This window comes from Galeopterus variegatus, unplaced genomic scaffold, assembly GCF_000696425.1.
Source record: "Galeopterus variegatus unplaced genomic scaffold, G_variegatus-3.0.2 Scaffold51, whole genome shotgun sequence".
In the NCBI taxonomy this organism is placed as follows: domain Eukaryota; kingdom Metazoa; phylum Chordata; class Mammalia; order Dermoptera; family Cynocephalidae; genus Galeopterus; species Galeopterus variegatus.
The window spans coordinates 148,534-168,911 of record NW_007726162.1 but is presented as its reverse complement, the minus strand read 5'-3'; the positions used below and the strand labels follow the sequence as shown (position 1 = coordinate 168,911).

General features: G+C 40.7%; 1 protein-coding gene across 1 annotated transcript in view; it reads left to right on the top strand.

The window, feature by feature from the left end:
• Window positions 1–10,790, top strand: part of CLNK (cytokine-dependent hematopoietic cell linker) — a 96,795-nt gene extending 86,005 nt beyond the window's left edge. The window contains exon 16 of the mRNA XM_008573224.1: window positions 10,647–10,790. Coding sequence (XP_008571446.1) covers window positions 10,647–10,790 — 144 coding nt within the window. The remainder of the gene's footprint in view (window positions 1–10,646) is intronic.
• The last annotated feature ends 9,588 nt before the right edge of the window (window positions 10,791–20,378 follow it).

Below are 20,378 nucleotides of genomic sequence, written 5' to 3'. Positions count from 1 at the left end.
GGCCAGTCAACTTCTCTGGGCTTTAACTTCCTCAAAGGTAAATGTTTCTTTAAAGTCTAGATTTCTATAATTCATTAATTCCATTTAGCATCTTCAGACCTCAATTTATCTGTTGGTGTGTGTTGTGACCTGAATTGTGCCCCTCCTCCCCAAAATTCACACATTTGAAGGACCTCAGAATGTAACTGTATTTGGAGACAGGGCCTTTGAAGAGGTAATTAAGGTCAAATGAGGTCACTAGGGTGAGTCCTAATCTAATAGGACTGTTTTTTTTAAAAAGAAGAGGAGATTAGGACACAGACACAAACAGAGGGAAAACCATGTGAGGACACAGGGAGAAGACGGCCAACTACAAGCCAAGGAGAGAGGCCTCAGGAGAAACCAAACCTTCCAACACCATGATCTTGGACTTTCAGCCTCCAGAATTGAAAAGAAACAAATTTCCATTGTTTAAGCTGCTCAGTCTGTGGTAGTTAGGCATGGCAGCCCTAGCAAACTGATATAGTGTAAAACCAGATCTTTCACACAGGTGTCTATTGTTTTTCAGTAGATATCAAAATAGAGAATATTGCCAGAGAGACCAAAATGCTTCAGGCAGGCACACATGTGAAAATCCTATCAGCGGGCTGCATAAAACTGCAGCTTCAGTCCAGTGTCTGACCCAGATCCCTTTCCTGGGAATCTCACATGGTGTGGAGAGGAGAGGTCTTCACCGGCAAGGTGATGGGGCAGTGGGGGTACAGTTACCAGCCTTGACTACAGCCCAGGAATGTTTGGGAATGAGTGTGTGCATAGGTGAATAAATAGGGTAACACATACATCTGCTAATTACAACCACATTAAGTGCTGTGTCAGCACTAGAGAGAGAAATGGGCAATTCTTCATTTTGTGGTAAGGATTGGCAAGTTAATTAATGTAAAACACTCAGAACAGTGCCTGGGATGTATGAAGCCCATGATCAATGTTAGTTATTATATGTCCATCCTTATTACCTAGTCATCTTAATAACTAGGACAGAGTTCCCCCAAACACGTATGGTTAATGGACTTTCCAGCTCAATTCCCTTTTTGCTTCTACAGCTTCTTCCAGCTCATAGAATTTCCCATTTTTAAGAGCAACCCTGTATGATTTTTAAATGCTCGGGTTTAATGATTCCTCTTCCACAGAGAATATAAGAAATGGACATGGTGTGGCCTTGCATGTGCCAGGCCCTCTGCCAGATGCTCTTTAATTTGCTCCCTCATTTGATCCTTGAAACAGCTCTGGAAGGGACACATAATTGAACCCTTTCCACTGGTGAGAAAACTGAGACCTGTAGCACGATTATGGCTTCCTTTCCCGACATGCCATACTTTGGTCTGCTAACAAAAGCAGGAAGCAGAGCGACTGCAATGACATCGTAACAGCATTGAATCAGACTGCCAGCAGCTGCCTTGGCAAGTAGGGAGCTGCCTCCCACGGCAGCCCATAGATCCAACTCAGCTTCCAGATGACCTGCTCTAATTACTGTCACCAAGAACCCCTTGGGGAATCAAATGCCTGTTTTAAGAAGCCCCTTTTGGAGTTTTTCAGGAATTTCCTCCCCCTGTGCCTCCCCCAAACAACAGTTTCCTTTCCATGTATTTGTTAAACACTCACACAGGTTCACTATGCCCAGGCAGTATTCTATGCAGTTGACAATTAGTGACTGACATTTTCTATTCAGTCTTCATAGCCACCCTGTGAGGTGGGTGCTGCCAATATCCATTTAACAGACAGTGAAACTGAGGCACGGAGATGTTAAGTAACTGGCCCAAGGTCACAGCTAGTCAGTGGCAAGGCTGGGATCTAGTATACTTTGCAAAAATATTCAATATACTTTGCAAAAATACTGGCTTCTTTATCCGGCCTCAGATAATATTATGACCCAGTGCACATAATCCTCTGCATTTTGAAAGCAACCTGGAACAGTGCAAATTGAAGTATAGTTGCAGGATAATTACCACTTACATGGAGCTTACTGTGTGCCAAGCAGTGGGTGAAAAATTACAATCTGCAAGTGGTTTTTCCTGCCTTACCTGTGAAGGAGCAGAGGCCTTTCGCACCTGAGTCCCTTGCCTTGCAGAGGAAGAATCTCATGTCTTTAAACAAAGATAAAAGAATTTGATAACAGGAAGATCTTGCTAAATGCAAACCAGCTACTGCCACTTCTTCTGGTGCTCAAATAAAGAAACAGCATCTGCACACACTCAGAGGAAAAACATTTTATTATAATAATAAAACTTAAGTAAATAAAAATTTGTACAATAAATTTTATATAAATAAGGAATTTTATATAACTTTTAACAGAAATAAAATTTTATATAATAAAACTTTCATTGCTGGCACAAAGCCAACATATAAACCATTATATGAAAAATTAGAAGGGCTATATAATTTATTGACCATCTTTTATGTGCCAAGCACTCAGGTGGATGGTGTTATTTTAATTTTACAGATAGAAAACTGAGGCCCAGGGAAATTAAGCAACTTTCCCAGAGTCACACAGCTAGTAAAGTGGTGCAGTGTCTTTAGACTCCAGAGCCCATGCTCTTTTCCCCTATATCAGCATTTCCTAAACTGTGTTTTGTTCCATAATATACTGTATGTATTAGTAAGTGCTTCTTGAAGTAAGGGTTCTATGCTGATATAATTTGGGATAATGTTGGGATAAACTTTTTTTTTTTTTTTTGTCTTTTTTCGTGACCGGCAACGGATCGCAACCCTCAGTGTTGCACCCATACCGGACCGGGACTGGCCACGGGATCGCAACCCTCGGTGTTGCCCCTGCTCCTCGCTCAGCCAGTGAGCGGCCGGTCTGTATGTGGGATCCGAACCCTCGGCGGGAGCGCCATCGCACTTCCCAAGCGGCGCACTGTAGCAGTGCGCCACCTGGCCGGCCCCTCAAGGATGATTTTGATTTCATGTGTTTTTTTAGCTATCTTTCTAACTGAGAATTTCAGCAATTTAACCACACAGATGATGCATGGTTGTTATTTTGAGTGTAAGATGACAAGATGTAAATCCAGTGACAGACACATAGATGCAGTTGCTTAATAAGTATTGGTTCATCTTAAATGATTCCTGAAAGAACTTTCATTCGGGCCATGTGACCCACCATAGGAAAGCTCACACCAGGACCATGAAGAGTCCAGGAGGAGCCTGGATGGGGCCCAGGGAAGGCACGCATGTCTGCACCCCTCTCAGCACAGCTGGCGAGAAAACCCACACACATCTGCAAAGAATAACCTGGGAAGCTCCATTTTGCTGTATATTAAGTACATGGGTCATTCAGTTAGCCATGTGGCTAGAAATTCATGTCTGAATTCAGATGTAGGGATTACACATAGTATTAGTTTCCAAAGGCTGTGATCATAAATTACCACAAACTTGGTGGCTTAAAACAACAGAACTTTATTTTCTCAGAGTTCTGGAGTCCAGAAGTCCAAAGTTAAGGTATCAGCAGAACCAAACTGCTCCTGGAGACTCTAGGGGAGAAGCCTTCCTTGCCTCTTCCAGATTCATGTTTTTTTTTAAATTTAATTTTATTTTATCAATATACAATGTGATTGATTTTTGTATCCCTTTACCAAATTCTCCCTCCCCCATCCCTCTACCGGCTCCCTCCCATCAACCTCATATCTGTTCGCTTGTCTTAACAACTTCAAGGAATTGTGGTTGGGTCTTCATCCTGTCCCCCACCCAGTTTGTTTGTATATTTATTTAATTATTTTTAGCTCCCACAGATAAGTGAGAACATGTGGTATTTCTCTTTCTGTGCCTGACTTGTTTCACTTAATATAATTTTCTCTAAGTCCATCCATGTCGTTCCAAATGGGAGTATTTCATTCTTTTTTATAGCAGAGTAGAATTCCATTGTGTAGATATACCACATTTTCCTTATCCACTCATCTGATGATGGACATTTGGGCTGGTTCCAACTCCTGGCTATTGTAAAGAGTGCTGCAATGAACACTGGAGAACAGGTATACCTTCGACTTGATGATTTCCATTCCTCTGGGTATATTCCCAGCAGTGGGATAGCTGGGTCATATGGTAGATCTATCTGCACTGTGATCTGAAAAAATACATGGGATAATTCCAATTTTTTTGAATTTGTTGAGACTTGATTTGTGACCTAACATGTTATCTATCCTGGAGAATGTTCCATGTGCTAATGATCTGAGGTTGTTGGATGGAATGTTCTGTAGATATTTGCCAAGTCCAATTGGTCTAAAGTATTGTTTACGTCTTGTGTTTCTCTACTAATTCTTTGCCTAGATGATCGGTCCAATATTGATAGTGGAGTGTTCAGGTCCCCTGTTATTATGGTATTAGTGTCTCTCTCCTTCTTTAGGTCTAATAGTGTTTGCTTTATAAATCTGGCTGCTCCAACGTTGTGTGTATATATTTATGATTGTTATGTCTTCTTGATGGATAAGTCCTTTTATCATTATATAGTGGCCTTCTTTATCTCTTTTTATGGTTTTTAGTTTAAAGCCTATTTTATTAGATATAAGAATAGCTACTCCAGCTCGTTTTTCATTTCTATTTGCATGCTATATCTTTTTCCATCCTTTCACTCTTAGTCTATGTGTGTCTTTATAGGTGAGATGAGTCTCTTGAAGGCAGCATATAGTTGGGTCCATCTCTTTAATCCAGTCAGTCCGTCTGTGTCTTTTGAGTGGGGAATTTAATCCTTTCACATTGAGTTATTGTTGAAAAGTGTTGATTTACTCCTAGAATTTTATTGATTTTTGTTTGGGTGTCTTAAGTGTCTTTTGTTCCTTTCTTTCTGATTTACTGTTTGTCTTCTGTATTTGTTGCTTTCTTAGGGTGATAGATAAACTTTTTTTTTCTCTTCATTTTAGCATTTTTATTTTACTAATTGGTTGTGGTTTTTCTTGAGTTTTTATGGCAGTGGTGACTTTTTGGGTACCAAACACAGTACTCCCTTGAGAATTTCTTGTAAGGGTGGTCATGTGGCAGTGAATTTCTGCAGTTTTTGTTTGTCTGAGAAATATACTATTTGCCCTTCATTTTGGAAGGATAGCCTTGCAGGGTAGAGTATTCTTGGCTGGTGATCTCTGTCTTTTAGTATTTTGAATATGTCATCCCATTCCTTTCTGGCTTTTAGGGTTTGTGGTGAAAAGTCTGATGTTAGTCTGATTGGGGCTCCCTTATTGGTGACTTGATGCTTTTCTCTTGCAGTTTTTAAGATTCTCTCTTTGTCTTTGAATTTTGCCAATTTGACTATAACATGTCTTGGAGAGGATCTTTTTGGGTTGAATATATTTGGGGATCTTTGAGCTTCCTGAATCTGAAGATCTGTGTCTTCTGAAGATCTGTGTCTTTCCCTCTACCTTGGAAGTTTTTTGCCATTATTTTGTTGAATATGTTTTCAATGCAATCTCCTTTTTCCTCCCCTCTGGAATACCCATGATTCGGATATTTGAGGGCTTAAGGTTGTCTGATATCTCTCTTAGATTTTCTTTCAATGTTTTAAATTCTTTTTTCTGTTTTTTTCTTTTTTCTTTCTTTTTTTTTTTTTTTTTTTTTTTTTTTTTTTTTGGTCTGCCTGTGTTATTTCAAAAAGCTGATCTTCAAGGTCAGAAATTCTCTCCTCTGCTTCTTCAAGCCTGCTGGTTAGACTCTCAGTTGTGTTTTTTATTTCATTGAATGAATCTTCAGCTCCACAAGCTCTGCTACATTCTTTTTCAGGGCATTGATTTCCTTGTACATTTCTTCTTTCAGGTCCTGTATACTTTTCCTCATTTCATCATGTTATTTAACTGAGTTTTCTTGTATCTCATTTACTTTCCTTAGAATTATCACTCGAAATTCCTTGTCAGTCATTCCAAGAGCTTCTTGCTCTATGGGATCTAGGGCTTGAGAGTTATTATTACCATTTGGTGGTGTACTTCCTTGGTTTTTCATATTTCTGGTATCTTTCCTTTGGCATTTAGTCATTGTGGCAGGGGATTTCATGGTCCATTCATTCAACCCTATGGTTTGGCTAGGATCCTGCTGGGACTGCCAATTTAGTACAGCTGCCTCAGTGCCTGTGGGTGGGAGGATCAGGCCTCTCTGGGCCATGGGGACTGGACTGAGATGGGAGTCCAGAAGTGGCACCTACCTGCTTTCACGCATGGGCATCTCAGGATGTGTGGTGATCGTGGCAGCTCCCAGGCCTCTCTGCAGGGGCCTCTCTGGCAGCGTGCACTTGCCTGGGCTGGGGTGGTCCCGTGTCGGCACCTACCTGCTCCAGCATGCACTGGCATCTTGGGGCACGTGGGGGTCATGGCAGCTCCCGGGCCTCTCTCGCCTCTCTCAGTTTCTGGTGGCTGTCGGCAACCGTTGGCTTCCTTAGCTTATGGTCACATCACTCTAGATTCTGCCTCTGTGGTCCCATGGCCTCCCCTTCTCCTCTGATTATAATCTCTCACACTTCTGTCTTATAAGGACACACACAATTGCTTCTGGGGCCAACCAGGATAACCTAGGATAAGCTCTGCCTGTCATGATCCTTAAATTAATCCCATGCTTTGCGATGTAGCATGATATTGACTCTTTTAACATGTATGGTAATAGTCACAGATTCTTGGATTACAGCATGGAAGTATTGGGGGTGGGGCATGTAGGGGGAGGTGGCAGCATTCAGCCCCCTTTGCTCATTTACTCATTTATTGGACAGTCATTCATTTTATGGCTACACTACACTAGACTCAGTGCTCCTTATGGGAATGCAGAACGGAGTCAGGTGGAGTCACTGCCACCCAGTGAAATACCCTGTTAATCTGTGCCCATCTGTGCATGCACCTAAGCAAGAGCGAGAATGGTCGGACACCGGCCCCAGCCAGCCAGGCAGGCACCTGCCTTTACAACCTACACAGCTCCACCTGCTACCTAACATCAGCCCTCCATCTAAGTTTTATCTGTCATTTTTGCTAACATCTCTGTAAAAGCTCAGAGAAGGGAGCAATTTTGATTACCACAACATTCCTTGTTCTAAAAATGTATACAGGTTTCTGAAAATTATGATAGACTTTTACTTGATTAATTAAACTTTAAAGACTAGGAGACAGAGACAAACAACCCATGGGTTTATTCTTCACGTCCCCTGTCTGCTTCTTTCTCCTCCCTCTGTCTTGGCATCTCTCTCTATCTTTTTTCCCTTTCTCTCACTCCCATCTTTCTGTGTACCCACACAGCTGTATTAACTTTGGTAAGGAAACATTGCCTATAGTTTGTATATAGGATGAACATAAAAGGTTTACATGGATTTTAAGATCTAATATTAGGCTTATATTTGCTGTACACCTGAAAAAATAACTTAATAGAATAGTAAGAGCTTAATTATAATATTTTCTTAAAATCTCTTTAGGGCAATATTTCATTTGTGGGCTCATCATCCAAAGCCAAAAATAAGAAATGACATCATAATTAACTATACCTGCCTTACTTCCCACTGCCTGTTAAAATTACAATTTTATATAAAATGTCATCCATGTAGTAGATTGATAAGACAATTAATACTGAATTTATTGTTTGGGGACAATCCTAAAGAAAACAAGAATAAGGATATGAAGCAAATATTTTCCCTCTGAAAATTAATACCAGGAAAGAAGACTGCCTTTTAACAATGTGGTTTAACCAATTTTGTAGAAGAGTTCTACATGAAAAGTTTCTTTATTAATCACTTTTTGTTCTGCCAAGTGCAAAGAAAGAGGAAGAAAATGCTATCCCTAGTTCATGACCGGAAATGAAATGCAGAAACGTCCTTTCTTCCTAAAAGGCTTGCGATAATAGTCAATAAAGTTTCCTGGTGGTTTCATTGCTTTTTCATGATGTTCTTGGCAAACCTAGAAAGAAGGAGTCATAGCAATGCCTGGCATTTACTGAGCACTTGCCATGCACCAGGCTTTCTTCTAAATGCTATATATGCACCAGCTTGAATAATCCTCACAGTGAACCTCAGAGGTGGTCCCTGGCCATGTTCACAGATAGAGGAACTGAGACAGAGAGGATAAGAAACCTGCCCCAGGTCACACAGCTAGAAGCTGGGAGGGAAGACGTGGGCCTTGGACTCAGGCACTGAGGCTCCACAGGCCCTTTTTTTGTGACTCCCCTACTGTAGTACAACAGTTATGATCCCCACTGGACAATTGGAAACTACCTTACCTTAGCATCAGGTAGCAACTCATTTATTGTAAACCTCTTAGAAACCATGCTATAGTCTAAATGTTTCTGTCCCCCAAAAATTCATATGTTGAAATGCTACCCCAAGGTGATGGTATTAGAAAGTAGGGCCTTTGGAGCTGATGAGGTCATGAGGGTGGGGCCATCACAAATGGGATTAGTGCCCTTATAAAGAGACTCAGAGAGGCCCTTGCCCTTTCCACCATGTGAGGACTCAGTGATAAAGTGCCATCTATGAACCAGGAAGCAGTTCCTCCACAGACACTGAACCTGTTGGCACCTTGATCTTGGACCTTCCAGCCTCCAGAACTGTGAAAAATAAATTTCTGTTGTTTATAAGCTACCAAGTTTATAGCATTTTCCTATGGCAGCCCAAACAAACTAAGACAGGCTGACACATAGGTTATCTCATTGAAAACTCTGCAACAAATTCAGTAAAAGGTTCAGAGGGGGTGAGTCACTTACAGATTTAATTAGGACTCCTGGTATGAAAAAACAAAACCCAACTCAAATGAGCTCAGGTGAGCGAAGGGGAAGATTTGTTAACTCAAGTAATCAGAGAGGACAGGAATGCAGTAGAACCAGGGACTGGTTAATGTCAAGAAATGTTACCCTACATTTCCTTCCCCCAATTTTTGCCCACAGCATGGTGCCTGTTTGCTCTTGATACTGTCACATGGCCATGGAGGTTACAGGTGTCCACCATTTCAACTTAGTTCTCCTCTAATAAAAGACAATCTTCCATCCTAGCAGCCACATGTGTCCCTCAAGGGAAGACCCCTGGGTGATCTGGCGAAGTCTTGAGCCCTGAATTGATAATTCCGACATCATCTATTCCAAAATAAAATTATTTGTATAGGAAGTTATTTTCTGTCTGCACCCTCTCCCCCAGAATGTAAGCTCCATGAGGACACAGACCCCATCAATGTCATACCTGTTGAATGTCTCTGAGGCTTTCCAACATTTCTATACCTAGGATGCATTGGGCAGAGGGAATAGACAAAATTCAAGTAGAATCAAGGTAGCTCCCAGAGTGGCTGCCTTCCTTCAGGCTGTGCCGTCTCTACCTGGTCTTTTGAACACCACAGCTCACACACCATAGGCAAAGTTGTATAATGGAAAAAACAAGCACACATCCAAAAAACTGTGGCTTCACTCCTGCTCCTGGCCCTCTAGCTGTGTACCTCTGAGCAAGTCAGTCCACTTCTCTGCGTTGAAATTCTTTTATCCCTTCAGAGAAGATATTTCCACCTGCCCTGCCTACATCACAGGCTTGTAAGGAGGATCAAAGTTGTCTAAGGCATGGGAGGTAGGTTGAGCAGGCTCTTCCTAGTTATCTCTCAATATTCCCCTTCAGGAACTCACCCAGGCTCCTCTACTCAGAATTACTGTATATGCTCCAGTCTTCTAAACACCCTTCCTTGTACATGTTCTGTACATCCTCTGCTTTTAATATCTCTAAACCCTCCTTGTCTACTTATGTAGAAGCACCCATAACGTACAAGTCTATATCCTTGACAAAGCCGTTCCAGATTCCCCTAAACCTGAAATAATCCTACTCTCCATCAAACTGCCATAGCATTTTAGCTGTATTTCTCTACAAACATTGAGATCTGTAGTCACCTTGTTATTTCACAGGAAGCTCAGGGAAGAAATCTAAATTGGCTAAGGACTACCAGCCACCTTGTGGTCATCACCGCTTTTTCTGTGTATACTACAATTTGTTAAAACAAGAAGGTTTGCAGGACGGAAAGTTCACTGCAGGCACTTCTAACCTAACCGATTGACTAAGTTCAAGCCTGACTCTTCTACACTTTGGTTGGTCACAGTTAGAGGTAAGGTCAGGGAGGAGACAGAGAGCCCACGGGACTGACAGCTGTGTAATTAACCCATTTGTGACAACAACAGAGTGGAGCTTGACCAATGTGATCTGATTCTGGGGAAAACTCTGGGGGTAGCAAACTTACAGAGCTGTCGTAGGGTTCACTTTTGGTCTGCTGGACCACTTTTATTCTCCCTTGTTATCTTATTCTTATCACCCATCTTTTAAGAACTTGTTTGCCACATCCTCAGGAAAAAAAAAAAACTCTTTCTGACACTCCTTTACAATACAAAAAATTGTTAAATGAGTTCACCTCTTGCCTAAGCAAAACAAAGCATCTTAGCTGTACTTTAACCTGCAGACACACAAAAAATTTTTTAAAAATCATTAACTATCTGGGGCCAGCCCGTGGCTCACTCGAGAGAGTACAGTGTTGATAACACCAAGGCCACGGGTTTGGATCCTATATAGGGATGGCCGGTTTGCTCACTGGCTGAGCGTGGTGCTGACAACACCAAGCCAAGGGTTGAGATCCCCTTACCAGTCATCTTAAAAAAAAAAAAAAAATCGTTAACTATTTATTTTTATTTTTATTTTTGTGTTCCAGAAGTTTGATTCAGTGGAAGACATCATCGAACACTACAAGTATTTTCCTATTATACTAATTGATGGGAAAGATAAAACAGGAGTGCACAGGGAACAGTGCTACCTGACCCAGCCACTCACACTCACCAGACGCTTCTCACAGTGATAGCCTGGTCTTTGTTTTATCCTCAGTACAGTGAATCAATGCTTCTATCATTTTTCATTTATTTCAAAATGTTATCTTTTGTGGCTTCAAGGGATGACAATCAAGTCTGTAGAAAAGAAAAACATTTTATAATGGAAACTGGAAAGTCAATCATAGTTTTGAAAGCCCAAACCACAGAGGAAATATTTATAAGATGCAAAAGCAAAAACTAGCTTTCAAAAAGGATCTTCTAAAGGAAAAGCTATAAACATGGTCATTATGTTCATGTTATAGATGAGCAACAAAGGTTACAAGAGGCTATTGCTTAAATTTTTGCAGCCAGCACATGACACATTTATATGAGATTACCAAGTCTATGCCCTTTACAAGATGCCGTGCTGCCTTTATGTCAGAACTGTTTGGATTTGCACATTTGCAATATATGGATGATTCCTCATGCTAAATACGTTGGTGAATATTAGCTCTGTTTTATTTATAATCCTGGAAATTCAATTATAGGAAAGAAATGTGAATATTAAGAAAAATAGGAAAGAGCCCTTGTGAATATTACCTTAGAGACAGAAATTGGAAATACTTTTGCTAGGATGTGAAATGGCCACAGAACCAGTCTCCAGCATTCTCTGTTTAGCGTAGCTTTAAGCCACATGGAATTAGCAAATTCATAGTAAGGAACTCAGAAGATTATATCCTATTCCAGACTTAAAGCAAGCTTAGAACTGGGAGAAAGTAGTTTTTTTTAACAATTCCAATTGTGAACTTCCATTCAAAGATAGAGAACTGTCCTCAAATTGCAGTAGCATTGCACATGTCATGATATTCTCCCCTCTCAAAGTTAAGAGGATTTAGTTTTATTCCTATTTCACAATATAGATGAGGAAGTGGAGGCTCAAAGAAGTTATTGATCTCACTCAGTATAAGGGAACCCAATTGTAGTCTATTTTGCCTCGCCCCCTGCAGGCACATCTTCCCAGGTACATTCCCTGGCCTGTGGAATTTTAAAATCAAGTTAAAAAGCTATATTTAAAAACATAGAGAGAGAGAAACAATTTGAAAATACAGATTTACCCGCCTTAAAATAAATAAACTCTTGTAGTGGGGTAAGTTAAGGGTGAAAAAAAAGAGCTACTGTTGAAATTAATGTAGACAATGACTTCAAATGTTACCAAAGCCTACGTGTGAAATTCATGGGGGTTGATATAATTGTAGCTTTAATGTATAAACGAAGCCAAATAGAATTAAAAGGCAAGAGAGAATCAAATGAAAATAACATAAACAATGCCTGGGACTATCTATTCTCTAAAATAGCAAACAATATGCTCTCTGGGAAGAGCTCTTAGCATCTACCTGCCAACTAAATACCTGTTCAGGTGCTCTTTTTTCACAAGGTCAGTGTGAAGTGATGCCTCTAAGTTAGATTGGGAGCAGTTGATAAAGAGTCTCCTTGTTAAGTTGGAACTCTTGATACTCAACCGAGTCTACCTTAAAGTACGCCTGCACAGGATTACATAGGAACCAAGAAACAAGAGTGTTTAAGTTAGAGCTTGACTACTAAGGAGCAGGCTAGTTGGAGCTGAAGGTAATAGAGTTGCTGGTCACTCTTAACTGAACTTCAGCAAGTCCAGGCCAGTGTGGACACACAGACTCTACAGAGAGGCTGTAGGTTCATGTGCAGCAAGAATCTGACCCTCATGCTAAAAAGCTATTGGGAGATTGCCCAATTCACTAATTCACCAGCACTGTAATCTTCAATGTTGTGTCCTCAGGAAATGTTTCTGAATCTCCTCAAGTATTGCTGTTGTTAAAGTAGATAAATGTCAGGTGGTGGTTAGCAAAGAGGTTCTTTATCACATCTTCTTCATAAATGCATGATGTAGTTCTAACAAGAAAAAGAAAGAAAAAGCAAGCATCTTGAAATTAAAATCTCACAATGCTTACACACATGAAAATCTCTGAAAAGAAACATGAAATTCAAAATACTGACAAGGGTTATTTCAGATGATTGAGATTTGAGGGGCCATGTTATTTGGGTTTTCTGAAACTCAGACTCCCAGACTGAGTTGAGACTTCCAGTCAAGATGGTGGAATAGGTGGTCCCCAGAGTCCCTCTCTCCCACTAATCAACCAATAAACAACTATTAAAAAGCAACAACAGCCAAGCTGGAGACCTACAGAGTTCATGAAGGCAGGCGAAGCCACGATGACAGAAAGAAAGGATTGCTCCCATCATTTTGAGTCCTGGACACTTCAAGACTTGAGGTGGTGACACATGGATCAAGAGCTGCCAAAAGCCACAGCATGAAGTTGCTTGGAAGCAGCAGGAGAGAGGTGGGCCTTGGTGGCCCCCAGGCCAGCAAGACCACTGACAGTGTTCCCGTGTACCCACATAGGAGCAAGGAGCCACAGACAACTGAAAATAGGAGCCGCTCAAAGGCCAGTGAGTCATAGCAAGAGACTGGTGCATGGCCTGTCCCATGGGAAGTGTTTGGAGTGTGGGCAGTGGGGGAGATGGTCCCACCAGGGGAACACTGGGGCACAGCAAGGACAGCTGATCTGCCCTCCAATCAGCACAGGCCCACTCAGTGGAGACTGTTCAGGAATCCAGAACTGCAGGGGGTGCAGTTTGCTGAAAAGACTCAGGCCCAGACCAGAGTTTCCACATAATCTAGGTGTACTGGAACTCACAAGACCTGGAAGTACATACAAGGTCAACAATTAAAACCTGAGCTGCAAATAAAGCCTTCTCCAGGGAATCAGCAGCAAAGCAACAATTTAACTCAACTACAGGGCTGAAGTGCTGGTCCCCACAGGAAGTTCCCCCATTTTAGAAGTAAGCAAAGGACAACAAATTAGTTCCAGTGCAGAGTTTAAGTGGTGGAAACAGTAAATAATCCAACAGAGAACTGAAAGAAAAAACAAAATATCCACAGATCAGAGACAAAGTTTGATGTTAACCAGTAAAGGTCTAACACCACCAAAGAACACCTATAAAACCTAGAAGGACCGGAAGTCCAGGGGCTTCCAGCCACGGTCCTCAACCATACCCTTCTGATGACCACACCCAGCCCAGTGATGACCAACAGGCCAAAGCTGGAAGCACCCTGGGCTACAGAGCTGAGGCTGTATGGGGCCAACAGGCTCTGCCATGCCAGCAACCAGCTGGGCCATGACCACTGAGCCACTGACAACAGCATCCCAGGCTCCCAAGCTGGGGCAGTGGGGAGCCAAGGGCCTCAGCCACACATCCCCAACATCCACAACCAGCCCAACCGTGACCACTGAGCCACCACTGGCAGTGCCCCAGGCTCCCTAGCTGGGGTGGTGGGGTGCCAGGGACTTCGGCTACACTCCCCTGACATCTGCATCCAGCCTAGCAATGACTGAGCCACTGCCAGAAGCCCCCTGGTCTCCCCTGTTAGAATAAGTGTGGTGCCAAGGGCCTCAACCACAACCCCCTTGTTCCTCCTCCTCCCCCCTATTTTCCTCCTCCTTCCCCTCTCCCCATCCCCCCCAACTGCTCCACAACATCTTAGAAAGTAAAAAAAAATAGTAGTATTAATAAATAAATAAATTTTAAAAGAAATGAAAAAAGACCGAGTTGAAAGTGAAAACACTGATTGGAGGTTTATGCCTGAAAAAGATAAAGGTGAGAAGGAACAGAGGTAGACAGAGAGAGCTTTCAGACTGCCACCTGTGAGAAGACAGAGGGAAAGAGGAGAAGTAGAGAAAGCATGAGACTGAGACGCAGCTCTGGGAGTCTTGGCCAGCCCACGGTGAGATCCAGAGAAAAGATTGCCCATACCGGAGAGTCTCACGTTGGTCAGACATGGCCAGGTTTCAGTGCCCCACCATGCTAAGTCGTTGCCTGAGGCTGCCCTGGAGAGAAACCTGACCTTCAAATGCTGGGGCATATCTAGAAGGTGCTGCAGCTAGAAGCAGTTTACTAATTTGCTAGTTAGCAAGTTCTTTTAAGGGAGACCCAAGTGGCCCAGCTCCACACCTGCCACCGTGACATTCTGGTTTTCACTGTTTTCAATGTTGACTGTAGTAAGGAAATGTTACTTGTAATAGATTATTAAAGAATAAGGATTGGGCCGACCCCGTGGCACACTCGGGAGAGTGCGGCGCTGGGAGCGCAGCGATGCTCCCGCCGCGGGTTCGGATCCTATATAGGAATGGCTGTGCACTCACTGGCTGAGAGCGGTGCGGGCGACACCAAGCCAAGGGTTGTGATCCCCTTACCGGTCACGAAAAAGACAAAAAATAATAATAATAATAATAAAAATAAAGAAAGAAAGAATAAGGATATATGTATTTTAATTGTATTCGATTCTTACAACAATCTGTAATGAAGAAAGGGCAAATATTCTTATTGCATTTATAAGTAAGAAAATCATGCCTCGTTGGCTAATATATTACAGTGACATAGTTGTAACTAGAGCCATGGTTCTTATTCACAATTCTCCTATTTTCTATCTGCTTTACTGGATCTGTATATAAAAAATTCAATGATTTGGGCTTGGCATACCCAAATTCCAAAGTGTTTAAATCCCTTTTCAACTCTTAATCGCATTTTCAGTTTAAAAAGTGTCACTTGATACCTGGCCTCAATAGAGTAGTGGAATTTTAGCTTTATCCAATTACAGCATCTATGCATTCAAGACATTTATTTTGGACTAAATAATTCCCATTCTGGATCAATATATACCTCCCTCTCCTTTAATAAAATATTGTAATAGCACTTGTTTGCATACTGCATGTTTATTCATCGGTAAGCACTATTGCAGCTGTTGGAAATATAACAGTGAATAAGTTAGACAGATGACAAATAATTGTACAAATAAATAAGATAATCTAAGTTGGTTTCCCATCACCATGTTATATTTCCATTTTATCTCTTATCACTGAGGGTTCGTGGGGTAGGACCAACATTAAATATTTTGATGAAGCTACTTGGAGTTGGCTCTGAAAAGTCCTGAACCAGAAAATTTTAAATTTTCTCAAACTTACTTAATAGAAAACTTCCCATCTTGGTGTGTGTTGGGGGAGTGGGGAAGTGTTATGTGTGTGTTTGAATAACGACATTATAGCTATAATCAGTTAAATACTCTGTACTAATTGTTTCTAATGGAGAAATCAAATTTAACCCATTGTCAAATGTAGCCCATTATCATGTGCATGTGTAAACATACAGAAATTTTATGATAGACCATATTGTATACCATTAGCATTATATTTGTGTATCTATTTTTTTATCCAGAGTAATATTTGTTCTAGATAAGCACATTCATGAGCATTCATGAATGAACATTCATTTTGAACATTCATGATTTACAGCTACCCTAACTTAAGTGAAAGCAAATATGTAATTAAAATATACTCTTCTCTGTAACTTAGTACTGAAGAAGGGAATTCAAAACATAGTTTAATTTTGTTTGTTTCATGCCTTATCATTCTTAAAGCCCTTTTGAAATCATATTTAGGTCAAATTTTAGGACAACATTTCTAGACCAGTTATTCACATATGAGCACCATGCTAGATTTGGGGAATAAAGATTAAAAAGACACAATTCCCGTGACTGAGTCAAGATATATATGTAATAACCATCTTAACAGGTGTAGGATGACATCTCACCATGGTTTTGGTTTGCATTTCCCTGATGATTAGTAATGCTGAGCCCCTTTCATATACCTGTTGTCCATTATCAAAAAAAAAAAAAGATAATAAATGTTGGCAAGGATGTGGATCAATTGAAATCCTGTACACTCTTGGTGGGAATGTCAAATGGTGCAGCCACTATGGAAAACAGTTTAGTTTCTTCAAAAATTAAAAATAGGATTGCCATATTCAGCAATCCCACTTTTGGGTACATATCCAAAATATCTGAAATCAGGATCTCGAATTATCTGCACTGTCATATTCACTGTGGCATTATTTACAATAGCCAAGATATGAAAACAACCTAAGTGTAAATCAACAAATCAATATATTAAAATGTGTTATATACGTACAACGGAATATTCTTCAGACTTAATAAGGAAGGAAGTCGTGCTATATGAGACGACATGTATAAACCTGGAGGATATTATGTTAAGAGAAATAAGCCAGACACAGAAGGACAAATACTGCATGACCCCACTTATATGAGGTATCTAAAATAGTCAAACCCATATAAACAGAAAAAAGAATAGTGGTTGCCAGGAACTGGGAGGTTGGGGAAATGTGGAGCTGTTGTTCAGTGTGTATAAAGTTTTAGTTACACTAGGTGAATACATTTTAGAGATCTGCCTATAGTCAGCGAAAATGTATTATACACCTAAAAATTTGTTAAGAAGGTAAATCTCATGCTAAGTATTCTTACCACAAAAAGGTGGGGAGAGGGGGCAGAGGGAAACTTTTGGAAGTGATGGGTATGTTTATTATCTTAATTATGGTGGTGGTCTCACAAGTGTATGCATATTTCCAAACTCATCAGATTGTACCCATTAAATATGTCCATTTTTTTCTATATCAATTATACCTCAATGAAGCTATTTTTGAGAAAAGAAGATTTGCATGTTATCAAAATCATGCAACGCAGAACAATGGACTCGGTCATCCTCTCCCTTGTACCACCACAACATTGGTAGGTAAGAATGGGATGAAAAGGGGAATATGTAGTAAGGAAAAGTTTCCCAGAAGAAATGCTCAGGCAGGGACTTTAGAGATTCCCTTGGAACACACGCTTTAGAAGTACAAGTAACTTGTCAGTCTATTTTTGAGTACTCGTGTCTTAATTTTTTTTTTCCTTTTTGTCTTTTTTTGTGTCCGGCAACGGATCGCAACCGTCAGTGTCGCGCCCGTACCGGACCGGGACCGGCAACGGTATCACAACCCTCGGTGTTGCTCCCGCGCCTCACTCAGCCAGTGAGCGGGAACCGGTCTGTATGTGGGATCCGAACCCTCGGTGGGAGTGCCACCACGCTCCCAAGCGGCGCACTGTAGCAGTGCACCACCGGGCCGGCCCTTGAGTACTCGTGTCTTAAGGGCACTAGTTGAGGCCATTGGGAATCAAACAGTGACTACCTGTTGAAGGAGTAAGTGAATACAATAGAGGTGGCATCTGTGGGGAAAGGACTGATGATTTATTAAGAGTTTCTGGGGAAACTGACTCGCCATCCAAAAGAAAAGTACAATTATGTCTCCACCTTGAATCATATACAAAAATATAGTCTACATGAATCAAACAGCTGTAAACAAGAAGCAAACTTTAAACTGAGTCTTGTATTTTTGCCTAATAATTTTTTATGACTTTGGGACTGGAAAAGGTTTTTAAAAAGACAAAAACATAAATAATAAGGAGAAAGATGGATAGATTTATTACACCAAAATTGTAAATGTTTACAAAGATTAGACAAAGTCAAAAGGCAATTAAACAACAGAATATGTATGAGCAAAGGATGTAAACAAGTAATTCACATACACACGCACACACAAATCTTACAGCCCTTAAGTTAAGACATTCAGCCTTGTTATCTGTGTGGCTATCACAGCTGGACAGTGATGGAATTAACAGAGGATGCCAAAAGAGACTGTCAGGGGGGTGGAGCTATCACTAAGGACAAATGACGTGGAGCCTAATGGAGCAGAGCAGGAGATGGAGTGGAACATCTCTGAAAGAAAAATGAGGAAATGAACCCTAGAACATTCCTTGGTGCTTATTGAGAGGCTTGAAAGAGTAAAGGACAATTACCAAGGATCCCCCGCCAGCATAACCAGACTTCGTGCTTATGTGACAGCTACTTCTACAACAGTAGCCAAACAAATGGTAATTAAACAACAATTGCATAGCCCTTTTTACCCATAAGATTGGTCAAATTTAAAGATTCAGATAATCTCAAAACCTGGTGAGGACTAGTGAAGATGTGAAGAAATAAAAATTTTCAACTACTAGTTAGCACATGAATCAGTATAGCACTTTGGAAAGCAAAATAATGGTATTTAGTAAAATATAAAATGTATGCACCCACTGCAGTAAGACTCCAATTAAAATATGGATAAATATGAACTTATCTTTGATCCCTCTGGAAAATCCACTATAATCACAATCAAGTAATTGAAAAGTCAAGAACATAGGATAAAGGCAATGGAATAAGAGAGATGTTGACAAAAATTTGGTTGAGGAAAATTAAATGAGCAATAAAACAGAGAAAGCTAAAATATTAGCCTGGTAGGAAGAAATTCAACAAGAAACAAGCTGATTCCCATTACAAGAATCTGGAAAGGCTTACAAACCGGAGTCACTATTTACTCTTAAAGGCTGGTAAAGAGACTGGCAGGAAGGGGGGCATTCATTGACAGTGATTATAACAATTCCTTATGATGATGTTTACTTAGCCAGGCTGCTCTCTCTCCCTGACTCTGGTGGCCACCCAGAGAATACACCTCCAGGAAATATTTTAAATTAGGCATATACGATAAACCTGAAAATAGGAGGTGAGTGCTGTGCTGAAAATTGGGGTTTAAGTGGAAGTTTCATTCCAAGTGTTGAGAAATGTAATCCCTCCTAAACACTTGGCTTCCAGGAGGAACAGACAGAATTATAACTCTAAACCAAGGGAACAGATCAATTCTGCTACAAATACTGCCACGTTGTCAATCCACAACAAGAGCCAGATCCCAACTCTGTCATGCTACAGTAAAACCCCATTTATACACATACAAGTATCAATCTGCAATTTTGCACCTCACTCAAATATAAACAATCAAGTCCCTGGAGGAAACCTAATAATAATGATATTAAACAAAAGCTACAAAGCAGAAGAAGAAAAAAAAAAAAGAACTCAAGGGAGAGATATAATATGGAATGCTGAAGAAACTATGTAAGAGAGATAAGACATTAAATCCATATAATATAAACAGAATGCTGTTTAAATAAAAAATATTCAAAAGCAAAAATTGAGAGCACTACAAAGAAAAGATAGGAAAAACCATAATGATAGTTGGAAATTTTAACACACAATCCTCAGAAACTGACAGCATAAGCAAACAGAATAAGGATATAGAAAATTTTAACATTATTATCAACCAACTAAACCTAAGTGTCATTTATGAACTACTTTCTAAAACAAATAAAGAATACACATTTCTTTTTCCTAGTCCATATAGAACATTTGCCAAAAAGGACCATCTCCTGGAACCTAAAACAAGTCTCAATAAATTATAAAGAACTGAAAAAGAAATATATAGGTTGTATTCTCTGAGCCAAAAAGTTTTTTTTAAAAGAGAATCAAGTTAGGGGCCGGCCCGGTGGTGCACTGCTGCTATAGTGCACCGCTTGGGAAGCGCGGCAGCGCTCCCGCCGAGGGTTCGGATCCCACATACAGACCGGTTCCCGCTCACTGGCTGAGCGAGGCGTGGGAGCAACACCGAGGGCTGCGATCCCGTTGCCGGTCCCGGTCCGGTACGGGGGCGACACTGAGGGTTGCGATCCGTTGCCGGACACGGAAAAAGACAAAAAAAAAAAAAAAAAAAAAAAAAAAGAAAAAAAAAGTTACAAAAAAAAAAAATTAAAAAACCAAAAAAAATGCCCCCCTTTTTGGAAATAAAAA